At 35.9% G+C, this 21,751-nt stretch overlaps 3 protein-coding genes and 1 long non-coding RNA gene across 5 annotated transcripts; 2 read left to right on the top strand and 2 right to left on the bottom strand.

The window, feature by feature from the left end:
- Nucleotides 1-3,049: 3,049 nt before the first annotated feature.
- LOC306846605 lies at nt 3,050-4,186 on the bottom strand. The gene is made up of 4 exons (XR_013782091.1): nt 3,885-4,186; nt 3,525-3,547; nt 3,300-3,337; nt 3,050-3,214 (listed from the first exon to the last, which is right to left on the bottom strand). It is a non-coding gene; the product is annotated as an uncharacterized lncRNA (long non-coding RNA).
- A 438-nt stretch (nt 4,187-4,624) lies between these two features.
- Nucleotides 4,625-7,675, top strand: LOC306845564 (epimerase family protein SDR39U1-like). The gene is made up of 6 exons (XM_079378434.1): nt 4,625-4,723; nt 5,281-5,387; nt 5,651-5,733; nt 5,826-5,947; nt 6,174-6,326; nt 6,591-7,675. Exons 1-6 carry the CDS (start codon nt 4,708-4,710, stop codon nt 7,013-7,015), a joined length of 906 nt encoding a protein of 301 aa, XP_079234560.1. The 5' UTR covers nt 4,625-4,707; the 3' UTR covers nt 7,016-7,675.
- A 2,001-nt stretch (nt 7,676-9,676) lies between these two features.
- mettl17 (methyltransferase like 17) lies at nt 9,677-14,312 on the bottom strand. The gene is made up of 14 exons (XM_079378929.1): nt 14,087-14,312; nt 13,014-13,152; nt 12,773-12,922; nt 12,597-12,684; nt 12,402-12,483; nt 12,060-12,133; nt 11,811-11,905; nt 11,663-11,733; nt 11,464-11,571; nt 10,640-10,708; nt 10,481-10,531; nt 10,287-10,373; nt 9,960-10,159; nt 9,677-9,869 (listed from the first exon to the last, which is right to left on the bottom strand). Exons 1-14 carry the CDS (start codon nt 14,162-14,164, stop codon nt 9,773-9,775), a joined length of 1,389 nt encoding a protein of 462 aa, XP_079235055.1. The 5' UTR covers nt 14,165-14,312; the 3' UTR covers nt 9,677-9,772.
- Nucleotides 14,255-21,057, top strand: LOC306845913 (poly [ADP-ribose] polymerase 2-like). 2 transcript variants are annotated; one of them, XM_079378927.1, is made up of 18 exons: nt 14,255-14,426; nt 14,654-14,742; nt 14,991-15,194; nt 15,277-15,450; nt 15,711-15,784; nt 15,949-15,999; nt 16,513-16,609; nt 16,706-16,781; nt 16,880-16,982; nt 17,081-17,234; nt 17,390-17,528; nt 19,132-19,195; nt 19,306-19,440; nt 19,583-19,710; nt 19,875-19,974; nt 20,114-20,212; nt 20,466-20,590; nt 20,672-21,057. In XM_079378927.1, exons 1-18 carry the CDS (start codon nt 14,347-14,349, stop codon nt 20,829-20,831), a joined length of 2,052 nt encoding a protein of 683 aa, XP_079235053.1. In that variant the 5' UTR covers nt 14,255-14,346; the 3' UTR covers nt 20,832-21,057. The 2 variants fall into 2 exon arrangements, with proteins under 2 accessions (XP_079235053.1, XP_079235054.1); XM_079378928.1 differs by lacking the exon at nt 14,255-14,426 and having other exon boundaries at nt 14,708-14,851.
- Nucleotides 21,058-21,751: the final 694 nt, after the last annotated feature.

Here is a 21,751-nt window from a genome sequence, read left to right as displayed (position 1 = left end):
TACTCTACCACAAATAACCTACTCCTAAATATAATGTAGAAACGTAAATTTTCTGTAAAGCTGCTTTGCAACAATTTGTATCATGAAAAGCGCTTTACAAATAAATTTGAATTGAAAAACCTGTATGTATGTATATATATATATACGGGATAGCATGAGGGTGGAAAGGATGGAGTTTCCTTTTAATCCCTTTCCCTGCTATTTTCTGTGTGTGTGTGTTCCGCTGTGCTGCATTTTAATTGCTATTGCTGCACTAGATATAAGTGTTTGACCTGTGCCATTGCATTTTGTTTCATTTTCTCCCTTTAACCAAACTTCTGTATGTCTGTCAGAAAAAAAGTACTTCTACTTTTTTAATACTGGAGTACAATTTAAAGTTGTACTTTTTTACTTTTACTCGAGTATGTTTTTGGCCAGATACTTGTACTTTTAATTGAGTAAAATTTTCACTGAGTATCTTTACTTTCACTTGAGTCAAATTTTTGAGTACTTTTTACACCTCTGGTTGTATGAACCAGTTTTAAGAGATTTTTAACATTTTATTTTAGGAGCCTAACAGTACCCATCCCCATTCATTATGCAGGAAAAAAAAACACTCTTCAAAATTTCTCCTGCTGTGTTCCACAGAGGAAAGAAAGTCATTGTGGAACATGATGGTGAATAAACGATGCTGGAGTATTCAACTATTCCTTACATAAACAGAGAAAGTTGTATAGTAATCTATGATAAAGATCTATCAGATAAGCTGGTAAGAGCAGGTATAAGAAACGTGGGTGGGTGCAGAGACGTGGAACTGTCATACACCTCACCCACACCTTCCTGTATTCAAGATTCAAGAGTTTTATTTGTCACATACACAATTATACAGAGTATAACCAGCAGTGAAATGTAGGTCAGGTCCGCTCCAAGGACAATGCAATTATAAAGTATACAAGTATTAAGAGAAGAAAAGTAGAAAAAATAAAATAAAAGAATAAAATAAAAAGATAAGATAAAAAATATTCTCCTTGCATGCTATAGCCTGCAGGTTAGAAAAAAAGAACCTTGTACTTTCATTAACGGAAAAAGACATGGAGAAATTGGTGTGTTGAAATAATAGGGAGGAGGAGGAAGGATGGGGGGTGGAGTAAATATGAACATGAATCTAGTAGTTTAGTGACAGAAAGAAATAGTTGGACATTTATAAGAGTGCTTGAACTATTTTCAAGTTTATCTGAGACAGTGGAAAGAAAAAGAGAGACCGACTCGGAGACCACACAACCTAACCAGCTCCATCTGGTCACTTCAGGGGGAACCCAGTTCAGCCATTCGGATCTAATCAAGTGTATTGGTGAGTACCAAGAAACACTCTTTGATTCGGTTCTTTTTTGTTCCTTTATTTGTCTCTTTCATCATTCCCCAGTTGTCTAATTTTAATAAACCCCTCTTTACAGAAATACATGACAGTCTTTCCACTTATTTCTCATCAGCCCATCTTTCCATCTCCCACTCTGTTGATGCAACTGTGTCCAGTTTCTCAATTTCAAACATCTTTGAGGCTCTGAGGTCGGCATTGTGTGTAATCTGGGATGACTTTTGTGACAGCTTTGCAGACTGGACAATCTTATCTTCTTGCACTGATTACAATACTGATTCACTACAACCTGTTCACTATGGTTCAGTTTGCAACTGCCATACTTTATCTGTTTCTTTAAATTCCTTGCTTTATTTGTGTTCTTTTAACTTGAATTCAATGTTTAATCCTTAATATGGTCTTTTTCTTGACAATTGCTGTGATAAACTGATAGGGACCAATTCTCACTATTAATTAGTTGCTTATTAGCATGCTTATCAACATATTGGCTGTTTATTACTTATAAAGTACAAATTCTGTACGACCATATTCTAGACCCCTGATCCAAACCAATACCTTAACATGTTAACAACTTAACTACCTTACTATTAATTAGCAGCAGTTTAGGAGTTTACTGAGGCAAAAGTCCTAGTTAATGGTTTGTTCATGGTAAGAAATGGACTTTAAAATAAAGTGTGACCAATAATCTTAATAAAATTTGAAGTAAATTTAGACACAGAATTACCCCCATTTAAAGATTGCATTGCTGTTATACATTCATTGGAATAACCATGCTAAATCTGTACTTATTTTCGGTGTATAAATAAAATCTTTGCATTACCTCTTGTAAATTTGTACAAAGATAGTGAATACTTAAAGGGTTACTCGACCCCAAAATGCAAGTTGTCATGAATCACTTACCCAGTAAAGGTTCGTCTTCAGAACACAATTTAAGGTATTTTGGATGAAAACTGGGAGGCTTTTGACTGTCCCATTGACTGCCAAGTAAAATACCACTGTCAAGGCCCAGAAAAGACACCGCCAAAATAGTCCATCTGTTATCAGTTGCTCAACCTGAACTTTATGAAGCGACAAATACTTTTTGTAAGCAAAGAAAATAAAAATAACGACTTCAGTTAGTCTCATCTGTCACCATAGCACCATTTTGGAGAATATCCACTGGACACAAACTACGTACGTTCGCTGCTTCATAAAGTTCAGATTGAACAACTGATAACAGATGGACTATTTTGGCGATGTCTTTTCTGGGCCTTGACAGTGGTATTTTACTTGGCAGTCAATGGGACAGTCAAAAGCCTCCCAGTTTTCATCCAAAATACCTTAAATTGTGTTCTGAAGACAAACAAAGCTTTTAATGGTTTGGAACGACATGAGGGTAAAGTGACAATTTTCATTTTGTGGTAGAGTAACCCTTTAAAACACCAGTGCATACATTTACAGGACTGGAATCAAGTCATTAGCAAATGATCACAGGTGCTTTAGAATCACTGTGCACTCACTTTTGGAAGTGCAAACTCATGCAGGAATCAAACCTATATGAGCTTTCTTGTTAGAAATGTTTAAAACAAATCAATTTGTGCATAAAGCTACTAAAGCACTTTGATCATACACAAAAGGACTTAACACCCCATCTCTTTTTATAATGGATTTTAAATCAACGCTAGTGCACAGTCCACACCATGAATCAGCCATGTATTTTAAAATGAGAATTTATTGCAGCAGTTTCAAATCATTACATCACTAAGATAGACCGCAAACATGCACATTTTCTGTAAAATAATTAGGTCTCATCTCCAGTAAAACAAAGGTCAGTTGAGTTTCAAATCCATAGACGTCAGTCTGGTCACATTAAATAAATGCCTAAATAAAGGAAAGTGGGATTAATACAATAGACAGACATAAATAAGGCAGTGATTTCACTTCGTATTAGAAAAACAAAGCCTACCTTATTCAACAAGTTCCTGGTTTCAGTCGCTAAGGTACCTGCAGAATATTAGTGAAGATGTTAGAACAAGCATACTAAACTGGGGTTCGTTTTCACCTCTGAGCATTTTTCTTTTAATCAGAGCATGTTAATAATCACTGGCTATCAGAAACACGGACTTACATGCAACTCATCACTTCAGCAAAAGACATTCACTTGCATGAGACACATGAGATTTGCACTCACCTCATATCCATAAATGCAGGTCCCTGTAAACAAACAGAAATGCTGCATATTAGAAAGAATTCCGAGTGAAACCAAAACATCTAATGGCTGCATTCCGCATCTTTGACCAGTCAGTGCAGTAGGTTTGTAATCATCAGATTCAGGTGAAACACGGACTGCAAAATCATCATGTCTGGGCTGAGCAGCGGCGGACTAAACCGCTACAATAATGATACAGCCGGGCTTATAACACGAGGCATCTGGATGTAGTTAGCAAAGCAGATGCACCGGCCAATTCGGCAAGCAACAAAACTTCTCTCAATTAAATCACACATTAGCTTTCAGTAATCCTGTGAAATATGAATAAAAGGATGAACTTACAGCGTGCAATCCAAAGGGTCCATCACATCGCTATGATTGGGAAAACAACTCCATTTGTGTCCAAGTTAACGTTACTTATATTTTACAAACGGTCAAAAAAAATGCAACACGCTTAAGCAGCAGGTTAAACGCTTAAGTTTACAACATATGTAGGCTAAAACGATATAAAAAGGTCGTTCAAACCCAACATTTCGATGACTACACACAAATGTTCCTACTTCTTTGAACGTCGCCAGCAGAAAGGATGTTACTCTGGAAAGAGGTCGTATTTATCTCCTACTCAACCACGTGTTTCAACAGGAAAAAAATCGCTTCCGGTTTCAGCACCCCTACCGCCACAAATTATTATTAACTGGATCAAAGTGAACTCATTAAATTCAGTCAGACGTGACTTATGTATGGAAAAGCTTTGATTAATTATTTTACTGTATTAATTGTCAGCAGATCTAGCATGGTGCATTTAATAGGCATTGTGAATGCCCAATATATTACAATAGTTGTCTTAAAAGATAATTATTACAAAAATTGTATGTTAATAGAGTGTACCTGATTTACCACGTCATATTTGTAGTATCATATTACTAACTGCTGCATAATAGCATTGATACATTTAAACAGTCAAGCACGATAATGCTGATAGTAGTTGAAAGTAAGTAACCTGCCGCCCTTATCAACATGGCTGCGGTTGCGTTCCAGTTTGTGTCGATCACGTGGTAAACATACGACGCTCTCATTGGTTTAACCTTCGAAGGCAGAGAGATGTAAAAGAAGTGGATTTCTGCTGCAAGTTGTCGGGATAAAAGGACTGTACTTTTGAAGCACGATGAGAGTTGTAATAGGTATATCACTTATATTCATTTTCGCGTTGTCACTGCATGATAGTGTAAGAAAATAGCTCCTTTTGAGTGCTAGTGTGTAACACTTAGAGCCTCTTGCGATATAAACATAGCTCTGTTATATTAAAATATGTAGTAAATGTGTATTAAAATATCCTGTCACCTTCTTTGAACGCATGAGATCTCGTTATTATAGCATGACTGGCTTCATTTATCAGTTACAGTTTAAATGAGAATTTAATTTTGCTTGAGGTGATGTTTCGTAAGTGCTTTAAGAGCGCATGCGCGATGGTTGTTGGATGGTTGTTGCAAACACAATAATTATGTAAAAATTTATATTTTTAAATAATCAATAATTATGTAAAAAACGATTTGATCCAAATTGCTGTACAGTAATGGAGAAGACATCTACACTCCATATTCTAGTTGCTATACTGTAAATACAGTAGGATAATTTTGCTTTCCCCTTCAACCGACCCCTTTTATGTTTTACCACACTGGCTCTATTTGAATGTAACATTGATAAAGCTTTATTTATTTCACTTTTTCACTCTCATTAGGTGGAGGATCAGGGTTTGTGGGTCGTGAGCTGACACGTTTGTTGAAAAGCAAAGGTCATGAAATCACACTCATATCCAGGCAGCCTGGCCCAGGGAAAATAACATGGGTATGGTTTAACTTACATTTAAGATATGCACTAAAGTCGACTTTTACTTATTAATCTATATTTACTTTTAAATTAAAGCTGGAGTAATACCTTGATATTAACCTGATTGTTATTCGGTATTATAGTAATAATAATAATGAATTGCTTAGTAATGCCCAGCTCTGGAGTCATTCATGTGTAATGTTAAAATACCTCTTAAAGGTAAAGTTAAATCTAAATGTTGCATTTTGGTAAGTTTGACTGAAGTTTACCTGTCCTAACAGGCTGATGTAGAGTCAGGAGGCCTCCCGCCATGTGAGGGGGCTGTCAATCTAGCAGGGGAGAATATTATGAATCCTTTAAGATGGTAAGGATTTTGTTCGTAGTGACAAAGTATCAAAATAATGAGTTCTCCTTTTTAATATGGTTATGTTAATATCACTTTAATGTTTTCTCTAGGTGGAATGAAAGTTACAAAAAGGATCTGGTCTCCAGCCGAGTAAACACGACCAGAATTCTTGCCCAAGCTATTGCTGCTTCACCTACTCCACCACATTCATGGGTTCTTGTTACAGGAGTAGGTAAATAACAGGTGTTTTATAGCAAGCTAGACATAATATTATATATATTTTGTTTTAAATAATGAATAATAAACACATCTGTCTCCATCTATATTCTTGTCTCCTCTATACTGATTTGATCAGTTAAGGGAAAAAGTCAATTATACAGAATAATGTTTTCTGTCGACAGTTATTTTTATTTTTAAGGCAGACTTTACATGCAGCTTTTCTCTGATTTTGTCTTCAGCTTGTTATAAACCTAGTCTTCAAACCCAGTACACTGAGGAGAGCGAATGGACACCATTTGACTTCCTGTCTCGTTTGGTGAAAGAGTGGGAGGCGGCAGGGCAACTACCTGAAAACAGGGCTAAGAAAACAAGACAAGTGATCATCAGACCAGGTGAATCTTCTAAACAAATGTCTCACCAGAGTGCTAGATCTCACATGCAATGTAATAAAATAAGATGTATTAAATTACATTTAAAAATGTGTTAAAATAGAATAAAAAAGTAGTAATATTTCACAATGTTTTACTGTATTTTTGATCAAATAAATGCAGCCTTTGTGAGCATGAGACTCAAAAACAGAAATAAATATAAATAAATAATCTTACAAACTTTTGTTACAGTAGTGTAATTATGTACTTTCTTCCACTCACCCTCAGGTGCAGTGATAGGGCGTGACGGTGGCGCCATGAAACAGATGTTAATTCCCTTCTGGCTTGGCTTGGGTGGGACGCTTGGCTCAGGACGACAGCCCTTCCCTTGGATCCATGTGTCAGACCTTGCTGGCATCATCGCCCATGCCTTGGAGCCCAAAGAAGAACCATCCACAGAGCCAGATGTATTTAATGGAGTTGCACCTGCGCTGAATACCAATTTTGAATTCACTAAGGAATTGGGCAGGACTCTAAAAAGACCCACTATCTTCCCTGTGCCTGGCTTTTTCTTGGATGTCTTCCTCGGTTCTGAGAGAGCTGTCATCCTCACACAAGGCCAGAAAGTGGTGCCCAAGAAAACTCTTGAGTCTGGCTTTGAGTTTCAATACCCAGATCTTACATCTGCTTTAAAAGAAATTGTTGGATATTAGTAATCAATCAAAACCGAGACAAGACCTGAGGAGATTGTGATCTTTTTAAGCAGACAAGTGCAATATATTTATTATAATATATCATTTTAAATTTAAATTAAGCATATATAAAAATAAAGCTTGCTTGTACTTGCTTGATTTAATGAAGATACGAAATACACATTGTTCTCAACTGCTTTGTCTGTATCCCTTAAGAATTAATCATATGTGACCCTGGACCACAAAACCAAAAGAGTCAATTTTTCGAAATTGAGATTTATACAACATCTGAAAGCGGAATAAATAAGCTTTCCATTGATGTATGGTTTGTTAGGACAGGACAATATTTGGCTGAGATACAACTATTTGAAAATCTGGAATCTGAGGGTGCAAAAAAAACAAAATATTGAGAAAATTGCCTTTAAAGTTGTCCAAATGAAGTTCTTAGCAATGCATATTACTAATCAGAAATTAAGTTATGATATATTTACAGTAGGAAATTTACAAAATATCTTCATGGAACATGATCTTTACTTAATATCCTACTGATTTTTGGCATAAAAGAAGAATCAATATATTGCTACAAATATACCCGTGTTACTTAAGACTGGTTTTGTGGTCCAGGGTCACATATCTGTGTGTGTTAAATGAGCACTTCCTTTGTAAATAAATGTTTATATGAAAATTACTGAGTCCAGCTGTGGTATCTGTGATATATTCCATCATTATATAATCGCAGCAGATGTTATGTCTCTCATGATTTTGAGTGGCTATATCAGTCTAATCCATGGGGTCATCCTCTAATCTACATGGAACATTTACATATTTTTCTTCAAACTCTACTTTTAGAACAAATGCACACCAATATGATAAAATCTATATATGGACACAATTCACTTACACCAACTGTTTAATGTTAGTTTAAGTGATGTATCACATTACTGTCTAAAGAAATGTGACCAAAATAATTAAAACTTGCTAACCTCAAAATGAATCGTGTTTATATATAGCACAAAAGTAAAACTTGGAACTGGTAGTGGAAAGTTTTACTATACAAAATCCTATGAAAATACCCAAAATACTACTGGGACGTTGACTTTTCTGGTGGTGTAGTATAGTATATTCCATGTAAAAGTATTGAAAACTTTTATAATTATTATGCATGGAGCTATTAAGACATGGGATTTAACATAAAACTAGCAAAGGCAAAGGTGTTTAAAAAATTGTGAAAATTTTCAAATGTACAGCTTCTCTTATTTTTAGTTTATTCCAAAAGGTGTATGTATTATTTTAAATCATTTTTAAAAATGCAAGACATTTGGTTTGCAAAGAGTCCGTTTCTGCTTGTTTCAATAGTATTTTCTTAATAAAATAGATAATTACATGATGTAATGTTTTTATATTCCAAAATATAGTTCTGAAAACATACAGATTTCTCTTTGAATTTACATACATGATGTATGCTTAGAAAAAAAGGTTCAATGATACGTCATGCATCAACTACCCAATCACTGCGAAAGCATTTACATAAACTCCACCCTTAACATTCGGCCGAGAATAGCGTGCAATATTTTGTCAAAAAAAAACAAACAGTTTTCTGGGAAACGAAGCTAACATGAAATGTTTTACAAATATACGTTTTATAAATGTTTTATCATTCGCCACCCTATATCACTCACCGTCATTGTAAAGAGTCGCACTGTCGCCAGGCTTAATAAAGAGGCACAGCCTACGTCACCACATGTAGCGGAAGGAAGCTTACTGTAGAGGTCACGTGCTGAGTGCTCGTCACTCCACCAATCACCTCGGGGAAGGTCTGAGACAAGAGCCAATCGTTGTCCTCGCAGGACATCATCTGAACAGATGAGCGAGCGCACAGGAAATATGGGTCAGAGCGTGGTGTTCTCGCACAAGACGTTGATTCCTGCGAAGTTTCAGCAAATCAACCGATGCGATCCCCGCCGACTTGGAAACACTCGCGGCTGGCGAATGAGTTCAATGTGTGAGCTAGTACAAGATACTAGAACCCAATTCAGACTACTCTCCCTCCGCTCTTTTGCTGGAGAAATTAAGTTTCTTAACATTGGGTAATTGCTTAAGCTAACATTAAACATTGGCTTAAGCCAAATAAAATAAACTAAGATATTTTTTTATTGTTAGTTCTAACTAATGCAGTTAACTTATGTTAACAAATGGAACCTTATTGGAACCTATAATATGTGTCCCTGGACCACAAAACCAGTCATAAGAGTAAATTTTTGGAAATTGAGATTTCTACATCATCTGAAATCTGAATAAATAAGCATCCCATTGATGATAGGATAGGACATTATTTGGCTGAGATACAACTACTTGAAATCTGGAATCTGAGGGTGCAAAAAAAAAAAATATTGAGGAAATAGCTTTCAAAGTTGTCCAAATGAAGTTCTTAGCAATGCATATTACTAATCAGAAATGAAGTTTTGATATATTTACAGTAGGGAATTTGAAAATGACCCATACAATGTGTTGGTGGCTATTGCTACAAATATACCCGTGCTACTTATGACTGGTTTTATGGTCCAGGGTCACATATAATGTTTGTCCAATTTAGAACTATATTAACCTTCACCAGATTTTGATTTTGGGCTTTAATATTGGTGAATAAAAAGCACTGGGCTCAGTGAAATAACAAAACACAATCAGGTTGCATAGATGAACTATTGTATTTGGAAATAAACATTAGAAAAATCCAACTGTTACCCACCAACACTGCATAATAGATTAGTATATTAGGTTTCATTGCATCTTATCATTTTTAGTGTCGTCGTCTTCTGCATGAAACATTGGCAGCAGGTCACCCCAGTCACTACTACGAGCACATCTGTACATGTCCCTGTTAAAACAGACAATGAAAATTATTGTTAAAAAGAGGTCATTCACTGAAAATGCAAGCGGAGATCCAATAAATGAAAGCATTACATACTTTCCATGACAACGGGCTGTTACAGCAAGCTGTTTGAGTTCTCCATTGGCGCAACACAGCTGACACTGAACATGTCTGGGTCGGCGACGGACTTGTGAGATCAGTCTGGCCATGTCCCAGTGCTCAGATTTCTGATGCTTTTCCTCATCGGACCTGGATATAATCAGGTAACTGAACTTCTCCTGCTGCCTTTCTTGGCTCTGCAATGATTGGATCATGGGGAGAGAAATATCAAATATGATGGACTATCATGAACAGGACAGAAAACATTCAAGGTAAATGTCACAATTCAAAAGTCAACTGTTTGAACCCTTGTTGTGAACTTACCTTAAGTAAGGGCAGAGAATAGTAGAACTGGGAGAAGTTACAAGGTACTTGCTTGATCAACTTGGGACAAGGCAGCTCATGAGTGCACTGTCCAAAATGAAACCGAGCAGTATAAGACATCAAAAACAGATCATGAGTATCAAATAAATGGAATAAATAAAAATGGTTTTAGTGATGATTGTTTTTTAACGCACTGGGGCAAATACAGATGGTCTCCTCAAGTCATGTTGTACCTCCTCTTCTCTCTATAGTGATAGAGCAAACATTTGTGAGAAATTTCTGAAAGGTGTTCTACCGCTACCACTTCAAACAGTCATGTTAGCAATATTTGAGCAAAAAATCTCAGATCAAACCTTAAGTATAGTGTCTCTGGCCTCCATAAGGATTTGATGGCCATCCTTGGTTCCATTCTCCACCAATACCTTTACAAAGTACCAAGAACTGCATTAGGAAACAGTAACTCTACAAGACAATAGTGTAATTTTAGTATTTATAAATTATTTTAGTATTTGTTTATTTATATATTTTCAGCTATCATTTTAGTTTATTTTTTAATAATTTTATGTGCATTTGTCATTTTTATTCATTTTTTATGTAATTTTTTATTTTTATTTCAGTTTTAGTTTTTGTAATTTTAGTACTTAAACTTAAACTTATTTGAATTCATGTTTATGTTTAAGTATTTCATCTAATATTTATGTTATTTTCATCTAATACTTCTATTTCATTAGACTTAAGCTTTATTTTTAAAAACAGTTTTAGTTAAAGGGATAGTTCATCCAAAATTTTTGTTATCATTTACTAACCATTAAGTTGTTCCAAACCTGCATACATTTCTTTCTTCAGCTGAACTCAAAAGAAGACATTTTGAACTAACAGTTGATGGTAGCCATTGATGTCCATAGTATTTTTTTATTGAAATCCAATGGCTACCAACAAGTGTTTGGTTACCAACATTCTTCAAAATATCTTCTTTTGTGTTCAACAGAAATAAAGAAACTTGGAACAGCTTGAGGGTTGAGTAAATAATTACAAAATTGAATTTTTTGGGGTGAACTATCCCTTTAACAATAACAACACAGCAAGATGTTATGTATGAAACTTTACTTTTAAGATCACAATCCTATAATTTAAAATATTAGTTTAATCATTAAAAAAATCAAGCATCATCACTCACAAGGTAGGAGTTGGTTTTTCTCCAAAGTGTGAAAATAACATTCACCCGCTCGTCCAAAGCGGCCAGTTCTGACAAAGAGAAAGCGGCTATCACAAGGTCAAACTGCACCTGCAGAAAAACAAATAAACTTTTGTTATATTCAGTTTTGTAAAAGCAGTGTATAATTTGGGCAAATAAAAATTAAGGCAGCTGAAGATACCTTAGGAGAAACAGGGAGAAACTGGCGGAAATATACTTGTTTGATCACTGGAATATCCTCCTCATTTCCCCCTGTTTGGTACAAATGAACATTTTTGTCTGTATCTATTTGTATAACACTGCTCATAAGTTCCACTGAATGTTCTTACCGCTAAGAAGCTGTTCTGCCAAGGTGTTCATGTCTCCAGAGCTGTCTACACTTACATACTCTTTCAGAGAGTCTCCCCAGAGTGTGTGTGATGCCCTGAGAATCAAATATAGTATAAATTCACTAATCTTGAAACATGCAACTTTAATTAATTACATTAAAAATATCAGTCAGCATCCTCATATTTATAAGCAAATGTGGATCCTTTTCATTTTATAATACTAAAAATATTTCCATATTTTATACTCACCAAGTACCTGTTCCAAGTCCTGATCCAAAGTCCAGGAGAGAATATGGCACAAACACAGGATCTCTTTTCTTAATCTATAATATATATTAGAAAGACTGTTTATGACAACATATACCTGCTGAAAAAAACAGCATATGCTGGTTAGGTAAGTTTTAAAGCATGGTATTGAGCTGGTCCTTAGTTGGTCTGAGCTGGTTTAAACAGCCCTTAAACCAGCTCATGACTGACTAAGGACCAGCTCAATACCATGCTTTAAAACTTACCTAACCAGCATATGCTGTTTTTAATAGGGTAGAGATAGTAAAAGAGAGGGAAAAATGATTGTTAAAGTGTGTAAAATACCTCATTTAATGCTCTGAGGACAGCAGCATATCCACCTGCGAGTCTAGCAGCCATATACACCAACCCAAGATCTTCATCGTACCTTGAAACATGCCAGCACAGCAGAGAAATCAAAGTTGAGTTATCCAGTAATACACGCAAAACCTCACGGCCTCAATCTATGAAAAATGTTTCAAACCGATTATGCATTTGTACCTTAGGGGAGTCCTGTGGTATGTTGTTCTTCTCAGTTCAGATAATACTCTCTTTCTTATTTGAGCCTCTAGTTTGAGGTCAATGCCATCTAAAGGAAATATTTATTTGCTGTTTATTTTCAGTCTTCAGTGCACAGTCACTGTGGTTGACCTATCTGTCCTGCATCTTTAACCTACCTGCATGGATATCCCGCTCTTGCTCCAAAAACTTCTTCTCAAGAAGAATGGCTTTCTCTCTGAGTTGAGAGGTTTCTGTCGCCCGTTTCCTGCTCCAAAGGAAGTTAGACAGCTTATGTGCCTTTTCACTCAGACTTTTCACATCTGCCCCTATATATCAAATAAAGGCATTTCAGAACACAGACTGATTTGAATGCTTGAAACACTAAAAATGTAGACTGGTGGATCAATGTTTACTTACTTTTTAAGACGGATTGTGCTGCTACCTGCAGTTGCTCCGGCAGGCGCACTGTTTTGAGGTTTATCACACCTGGGTGCTTTCTATGAGGAGCACCTTTCAAAAAGTCGTCCTGTTCCAGATGTGCTGCAGAACTCTGACACTTTAAAAACAGTAAGACAGAATGTAATTTCTACAATTACTCAAGTCAACATACAAACAACATTTGCGACCAATTTTACTTCCATAATGTGACATATTTATGACTGAAATGGATTTTTTTTTTTTATTGCCAATTGATTGCATTATATTGCAGGTGATTGGAGGGCAGTTTTATTATAGTATCACTGATAAGTTATTCAAATTTTCCATTATTTTCCATTTTCAGTTTTAGTTATTTAGTATATTGAGTTAGAGTACAAAATTTCATTTAGAATTACATTTCCTTGGCAACTAGCTGAAATAAAATAAGGTTGATGAGTCTTTGCCCAACTAAAGGGGTGTTTCCCAGTCAATGGGCATTTATTAATGGCCTTATCCAAATGGATAAAAAAAAATCCTGAAAGTCCACCCCTAACCTCATCCCAAAAACCTAGCCAGTGGGTGAGAGCAAATTGGATAAAGCAGTTGTAAAATGCCCACAGATTAGGGAATGCCCTCATTTTTTTTATGAATGTAAATAGAGTCCTGCAGCACTCTATAAGGTCAATTTGATTTCATGTAGAGTTATTTAAATATAAGTGTTAGAGACTATCCAACTGCGATACTGATGAATTAAAGAATAATCACTATTAATAAATAATAAACTGTATTTAAATACTGAATAAACAGTATTTTAAAAAACACAAGTTTAGCCAATCATTGCGCAGCAATTAACATATTCTTGTTCTCTGATTATTTGACTGTTTATACAACAAATTTCGTCAAAAACGAAATTCTTCTTTTAGTAGGACAAAGAAGGAATTAAAAAAAAAATGTAACAAATTATAATATCCCTCACCGTCGTCTAAACGATTAGCCTTTAGAATTTTGTAAATAAGATATGATATTGATATGATACAAGATATAAGACAGTGACAGTAAGACAGTAAACTCACCCGTTGCGCGTATTTTAAACATAAAGCCACATGGCATCTTGTACATTTAACATACACTCGGCTGCCTAGTAAATACATGTTTATTCACGATTATCAAAAGCAAAAACAAATTAGATACTTGATTAAATTAGCACTGGTCACAGTCACTCTGTAAGTATGTATCAGTCACTGTATGGTCGCATCATAGACTGTAAGGGTCGCATGCTCATGTGGTCGTCGGCAATACGACTTCAAAATAAATCCGTCTAGAAACAAGCACAATGCTCAGTTCGTTCCCAGACAAAAGGTCCGCGCTAATATACTTTTCGCGCCATTCAGTGCACCGAAGTAGAGATCTTAGGTAGGTGCTGAAAACCATTTAAATCATGTGATTATTTACATTTTAATGTATATTATGTTGTAACATTGCTCTGAAGTTGTTTTGACGCAATATCCATGGTTATGAGATGATGAGGAAGTATACAGAAACTCAAATGCAATGAGTCAATATGTATTCCATCACCGCGTGTCTGTATAACTCAGTTTATGTAATACACAAAAAAAAATCGACGTTTCCTCTCATTTCAGCTGTTTTATGAAAAGCATGCGACGAACAAGGAGTTGCCGGGGCAAATCTGTGGCAGATTCAGGAAGTGAAGCTTCAGAGGCGAAGACAAGTATGCATTCACTTTCAGTGAACATGCCAAAACAACTCAAAGTTTCATAACTAGCATTTAAAGTATGTTAGTCAAGCACTGAAAACTGACCACACAATCGCTTTTTCAAGTAAATATGTGCAAATCCACAGCCACGCCAATTTGATCGTATTTAATCTCTAAATCACTTTGATTGTATAGGTGTGACTCTCTTAGTTTTAGATATTCATATTTCACATAATGATCACTGAATATTTTATTCTTTTCAGTTTGGCAGTGGAAGGGGGACGATGGTGAGTGGGAACCGTATCCTCCAGAGGTGTGTGTCCAGCTGGATACAGCAAAGCAGGCCGGTGAAAAGACTGTGTCACTGGCGAACGGACCTGGTTATGTAGTGGATCTTGTGAAAATGACTCAGTCTAATACTGTCACCAAGTATAAACGAAAAATACGCCTTCAGAAAGTGAAGTCAGGTATGTCTGTGTGTTACTGTGTCTGATGTTGCATCAGTATCTGTCACAAAAATCTAATAGCTGCTTATTTATTGCATTGCAGAAGATGCGAATGAAGGGAATGCTTTGAATGGCAAAAATGGAGCTGCAGATGTTGTTCAGGTTAAAGAAGAGAAAGAGGAGGAAGAGGAGCAACCGGTTTCCAAGAAGAGACGCAATGAAGGGAGGAGTCAGAGAGGGAACAAAGCCAAGCCCGTTGTAAAAGAGGAGAGTGAAGGTGATGCTTCTTTGGTAGATGAACTACCTTTGACTTTTCTTTTTGTCTGATGTTACCAATCCCTCTTAGTTTCCAACCCCTCTCCTTCAATCACCAGATTGAGACCACTTTCCACAATCCATTCCCATACAATTCCCATTCATGTCCTACATTTTTATATATATATATATTTTAGGTTGAATATCTTTTACTCTCAAATGCATCACATTATATTACATAAGTTTTAGATTGACTTTAACTGTTTTTTTTTGGTTCTGAAGAAGAGGTTGTGAAGACGGTCATTATGAAAGGAAAAGCCCCGGTTGATCCGGAATGCAAGGCTAAAATTGGAAAGGTAATTAGCTTAAATGCATTATAGATTCATGTGGAAGTGAAATTACTGTACAGTATTTGACTATTGTGTAATCGCATTTAAAACATCCCTGTTCTTCTAAATATAGACTTTATTTACTTCAATGCATTCTTCTCATTAGATTTCTTTTCTTTGGTTATTCACAGGCCCACATTTACAGCGAGGGGGATGATGTATATGATGTAATGCTGAATCAGGTGATTATTGAAGATATTACCTTACTGTTCAAACGTTTGGGGTCGATAAGATTTTTTTGGTGTAATCTCTTATGCTTACCAAGGTTGCATTTATTTGATCAACAATAAAAACATTAATACTGTGAAATATAATTTAAAAGTAATTATCTTCTGATAGCCAAACTAAATTTTCACATGATCACATTCATGTGATCCTTCAGAAATCATTCTAATATGCTGATTTGGTGCTTAAGAAACATGTCTTATTAGTAACAATGTTGAAAACAGTTGCTTAATATTTTGTATAGAAAGTTCAAAAGAACAGCATTTATTTGAAATAGAAATCTGAAAATTAAACTTAAACTGTACATTCTGATCAGTGTAATGGATCCTTGCTGAAAAAGTCTTTCTTTGAATAAAAATGTCTTTTTTAAAAAAAAAAAACACATTGACCCTAAATTTGTGAATGTCTGTGTATGTGAAAACAATGTGCAACATATGACATTGTGTGATATCCCTTTATTCTGCTTACAGACTAATCTTCAGTTCAACAACAATAAATATTACCTGATTCAGCTTCTTCAGGACGACAGTGGAAAAGCCTACAGCGTTTGGATGAGGTGGGGACGAGGTATGTACTGAAACACTTCAGATGCTCTTCACCAGGCTGGCCTTTATTATCATGACTCTTTATCATCCATGTTCTTGTTGTTTTTTTTCTCTTCAGTGGGTAAAGTAGGGCAGAACAGCTTGGTTAACTGTGGGGGGAATCTTGCTCAGGCCAAAGACACCTTCAAAAAGAAGTAATTCTTTAATTAATCGAGTATTTTTTTAATTAATCAATGTTATTTACTCATATAAGATATAAGAAAGATTTCACTTATAATCTGCTTATATACAGATTCTTTGACAAGACCAAGAATGAGTGGGAGCATCGAGCAAATTTTGAGAAAATTGCAGGAAAATATGACATGGTATTTGTAGACTACAGCACTGAAGACAAGGTAAAAGGACCTCAATGCCACATGATCCATTGCTCTGCATTACATTTGTTTCATTCCTCATTATAGTTATATATAGACCTCATTTTTCCTCTCATCAGGAGAAGGACAAGGCTGTGGTATCCTCTCCTCCTGAAAAAAAGCCCTGCCAACTGAACAGCAAGGTCCAGTCTCTCCTAGAGCTTATATGTGACCTCAAAGCCATGGAAGAGTGTGTGCTAGAAATGAAGTTTGACACCAAAAAAGCCCCACTCGGTGAGTGAGTGTGCGTGCATTTGCGTACCAAACTGATGGAATGAATCTTGTATATTCTTAGTGATGATGAATGTATTCAAGCTAAACAAAACAAATATTTTTATATGATAAAATTGCAAATGAAAACCATTAATTTAATAAATTTTTTGCTAAAGGAAAACTAACAACACAGCAAATTCGAGCCGGCTATGCCTCTTTGAAGAGGATTGAGGAGTGTTTAAAGAAAAAGAAGAGTAATAAGGAACTCTTGGAGGCATGCAACCAGTTTTACACTCGTATCCCCCATGACTTTGGGTAAGTTACACTACCATTCAAAGGCTTGGGGTCAATTAAATTAAATAATCAATTAATACTTTTATTTAGCAAAGATACATGAATTGATCAAAAGTAACAGTAGAGAGTAGAGACTTTATAATGTTAAAATGTTTTCAAATAAATCCTGTTCTTTTGAAGACTGGAGAAATGGCTGCTAAAACTTCAGCTTTTTCATCACAGGAATAAATGACATTTTAAAGTGTATATTAAAATAGAAAATATTTATTTTAAATTGTAATAACATTTCATAAAATTACTGTTTTTTGATCAAATAAACACTGCACTACATTTTTTAACAATAGTGTGGCTAATATGGCTTAATAGGGCAGTCGTGGCCTAATGGATAGAGAGTTGGACTTTTAACCCGAAGGTCGTGGGTTCGAGTCTCAGGTCCGGCAGGGATATTCACAGTCATGGCCAAAAATATTGGCACCCTTGCAATTCTGTCAGAAAATGCAACATTTCTCTCAGAAAATTGTTCCAATTGCAAATGTATTGGTATTCACGTGCTTATTGTTTTTGTTTGCAAAGCAAAATTAATGAAAAATTACAACAAAGGATTGTTCAAATGGTGAATAAAGAACCCCATTAACCTCCAAACATATTCAAGCTGATCTGCAGACACAGGGTACAACAGTGTCAGCTCGCACTATCCGGCGCCATCTGAATGAAAAGGGACGCTATGGTAGGAGACCCAGGAGGACACCACTGCTGACACAAAGGCATAAAAAAGCAAGACTGGAGTTTGCCAAAATGTATGTGACAAAACCACAATCCTTCTGGGAGAATGTACTGTGGACAGATGAGACAAAAGTAGAGCATTTTGGTAAAGGACATCATGGCACTGTTTACAGAAAAAGAAATGAGGCCTTCAAAGAAAAGAACACAGTCCCATACAGTCAAACATGGTGGAGGTTCAAAGATGTTTTGGGGTTGCTTTGCTGCTTCTGGCACTGGATGCGTTGACTGTGTGAACGGTGTCATGAAATCTGATGATTACCAAAGAATTTTGGGGCGCAACGTAGTGGCCAGTCTCAGAAAGCTGCGTCTCCACCAGAGGTCATGGGTCTTCCAGCAGGACAATGACCCGAAACACACTTCAAAAAGCACTCAGGAATGCTTCTGAATCTGAATCCCATAGAACACCTGTGGAGAGATATCAAAACAGTTGGGAGAAGGCATCCTTCAAATCTGAATGACCTGGAGCAGTTTGCAAAAGAAGAGTGGTCCAAAATTCCAGTAGAGAGGTGTAAGAATCTCATTCATGGTTACAGGAAGGGATTGATTTCAGTTATTTTTTCCAAAGGGGGTGCTACCAAATATTAAGTTAAGGGTGCCAATAATTCTGTGCAGTGCATTTTTTGAGTTCTGTGTGGAATTTGATCAGATTTGAATTTTCTTCTCAGCTTTTTTTGTTATTCCAATGCAAAAAAAAACCTGTGAGTAGCAAAACATTTGCAACCGCAACAATTGTCTGAGAGAAAAGTAGCATTTTCTGACAGAATTGCAAGGGTGCCGATATTTTTGGCCATGACTGTATATGTGTGTTTTTGTTTTTCCTGACTACTTGATGTTCATTCAGGTTGCGGACACCCCCCGTAATACGCACAGAAGATGAGCTAAAGGAGAAAATTGCTTTGCTTGAGGTGCGACATTGTAATTGCTGCTTAATATTGCTGATGTTGAATGTGACAGTTTATATTTCATTGCATTCTCATTGAGTTCTATGTTTATAGTCATGTTTTTTGTCTTTTAGACTTTAAGTGACATCCAGATAGCAGTGAAAATGGTTCAGTCTAGTGTTCAGAATGATGAGCATCCTTTGGACGGACAGTATCGTTCTCTACAATGTCGACTGCAGCCACTGGATTCTAACAGCAATGAATACAAGGTACAGTATGGGCTTTAGCTCTTTTATGGCTGAAGTACAGCATAATATTAATAGTAGAATTTTGGTTGATGGTAGATGTTAAAAACCTAACTAGTATGTTTAAATATGCAGTTTTAGACACATACTCTCTGTCCTTATGAAGGTTATAGAGAAATATCTTCAGTCCACTCATGCGCCCACCCATACTGACTACACAATGACCATTCTGGACATCTTTGCTGTGGAGAAAGAAGGCGAGAAGGACAACTTCTGCTCTGAGATGGAAAACAAGTAGCAAACCACCTTCCTCAGTTATACTTTATCACTTATGTTATTCTCTATGTAAACAGGAACTCCCTTAAATTCTGGTCTAGTGTGTGCCTCATCTGATTTCACTGAATTACAGCAATCATATTTCAGATAGTACAAGTTCTTTTTGTTGTTGTGGATGCTAGAATGCTCTTGTGGCATGGTTCCCGTCTGTCGAACTGGGTGGGTATCCTGAGTCAGGGGCTGCGAGTGGCCCCTCCAGAGGCTCCAGTGACCGGATACATGGTGAGACGCAGAGATATACTGAATCTTACAAATAATATCAATATAGTATTGGCTGCCACCATTACTACATGCTTTGTAAAAGCAATGGACTTCAACAATTCAAACCAATATAAATTTTTAACTTTTCCTCCCCCTCAAGTTTGGTAAGGGGATCTACTTTGCAGACATGTCATCTAAAAGCGCCAATTACTGCTTTGCCAATCAGAAGAACGACCAAGCACTCTTGTTGCTGAGCGAGGTTGGTTTTTTATATCTAAACATCAAAAGATCTGCTCCCGCTTCCAGAATATTTTTGTGGAAACTGATACTTTCTTCAGGATACTTTGATGAACAGAAAGTTGGATACATAGAAAAGGACAGCATTTATTTAGGGAGTATAATTCAGTAAAAGCTGCTACAGTGATGTAACACTTATTTTTAAAGATATAAAAGCTAAACTGATTACAAGCTACTGATTACAGGAAAAAGTCATTTCAATATTGTGTTCACAGGTTGCCCTTGGGAATAGTAATGAACTTTTGGATGCAGATTACAGTGCTGACCAACTGCTTTCTGGGAAACATAGCACAAAAGGCCTGGGGCAAACTGCGCCTGACCCAAACAACTATGTTGCATTGTGAGATTGTGTTTTGATTTTCTTTTTAAGTGCTGTAAGTCACAAGTGCTGTACTGAAGAACTTTTCTCATTCTTTCTCAGGGATGGTGTGACTGTACCCATGGGGCCCTCTGTGAAGACCGGGGTGGGGCAGAAAGGAGGTTACACCCTCCTTTATAACGAGTACATTGTTTATAACCCTGCTCAGATAAAGATGAAGTATCTCCTTCGAGTTCAGTTTAACTTTTCTTCGCTGTGGTGAGGCAGTCGGGATTCTTTACATTTAGAACAGTTTTTACAAGTGAAGGACCTACACTATAGTTATACAGTATGTAGCTCATGTGTTCATGAATTTAAATAGACTTAAACATTGTTCTGTAAACGTCTGTTGTAACTTCAATAGCTATCTGAAATTGATGAGTAATTTCCGTTGACAAATGGAATATTGCACTTATTAATCAAAATAAAATATTACATTTTCTACTGTTACACTGTGTTATATATGATTTTGTTTGTTTTTCTCTAAATCTCTGAAATGCAAACAACAGAATCTATTAGTTTGGTAGAATGTATATGACTTTATTACACTGAAGCGTAAATGAATAGCAGTACATCAAAATTAATATAAGAGGAAATAAGTGTAAGATGAAAAAGATGATAAATTCAATATTTACATTATGACTGTAAAAATACACCTTTATAAAAAGTATTTTGTGTGAATATATTAATGGGCCTCATGAGTACTGAGACTATTTCGGTGTAAATCCATATTTACTATGTAAATATCACTTGCATATGAATGGTTGTATGAGCACTTTGCACAAAATGGTGTTCTGCTGCATGATTATATATATATTGCATGCTATATTATATATGTCTATGCATAAACATTGCTTTAGATCATGGAGTCCACCCCAACTCATGATGTAGAGAAATATCAAAATGATATCCACATAAATTAACAGGATTTATTTGGGAGATATATACGAGTAAAAACTGCTAGTTTAAAAATAGTAATAATTATTATAAAAGCTAGAAATGATTAAAAGCTACTCTAGCATTGGAGTAGTTCAAACCAAAGCATTTGATTTAGAAAATAAGTGGATTACAGTTAAGCAAATGTCAGCAATTTGTTGCCTGTACATTTAAGCACCATTAAATGTGTAAAAACTGGGTCTTGAT

This window comes from Barbus barbus (assembly GCF_936440315.1).
Source record: "Barbus barbus genome assembly, chromosome: 26".
Taxonomy (NCBI): domain Eukaryota; kingdom Metazoa; phylum Chordata; class Actinopteri; order Cypriniformes; family Cyprinidae; genus Barbus; species Barbus barbus.
This window is presented reverse-complemented; position numbering and strand designations above follow the sequence as displayed.

Excerpts from the sequence above, each read along its gene's own strand:
- mettl17 (XM_079378929.1), bottom strand. The coding sequence starts at position 14,164 with ATGTATTTACTAGGCAGCCGAGTGTATGTTAAATGTACAAGATGCCAT. Across the intron at positions 12,685-12,772 it reads AGAGCGGGATATCCATGCAG|ATGGCATTGACCTCAAACTA; the intron begins GTAGGTTAAAGA and ends TATTTCCTTTAG. Across the intron at positions 11,906-12,059 it reads GGACTTGGAACAGGTACTTG|GGCATCACACACACTCTGGG; the intron begins GTGAGTATAAAA and ends TTTGATTCTCAG.
- LOC306845913 (XM_079378927.1), top strand. The coding sequence starts at position 14,347 with ATGCTCAGTTCGTTCCCAGACAAAAGGTCCGCGCTAATATACTTTTCG. Across the intron at positions 15,451-15,710 it reads TGTAAAAGAGGAGAGTGAAG|AAGAGGTTGTGAAGACGGTC; the intron begins GTGATGCTTCTT and ends TTGGTTCTGAAG. Across the intron at positions 16,000-16,512 it reads ATGATGTAATGCTGAATCAG|ACTAATCTTCAGTTCAACAA; the intron begins GTGATTATTGAA and ends TTCTGCTTACAG.
- LOC306845564 (XM_079378434.1), top strand. Across the intron at positions 5,388-5,650 it reads GCCCAGGGAAAATAACATGG|GCTGATGTAGAGTCAGGAGG; the intron begins GTATGGTTTAAC and ends CTGTCCTAACAG. Across the intron at positions 6,327-6,590 it reads ACAAGTGATCATCAGACCAG|GTGCAGTGATAGGGCGTGAC; the intron begins GTGAATCTTCTA and ends ACTCACCCTCAG.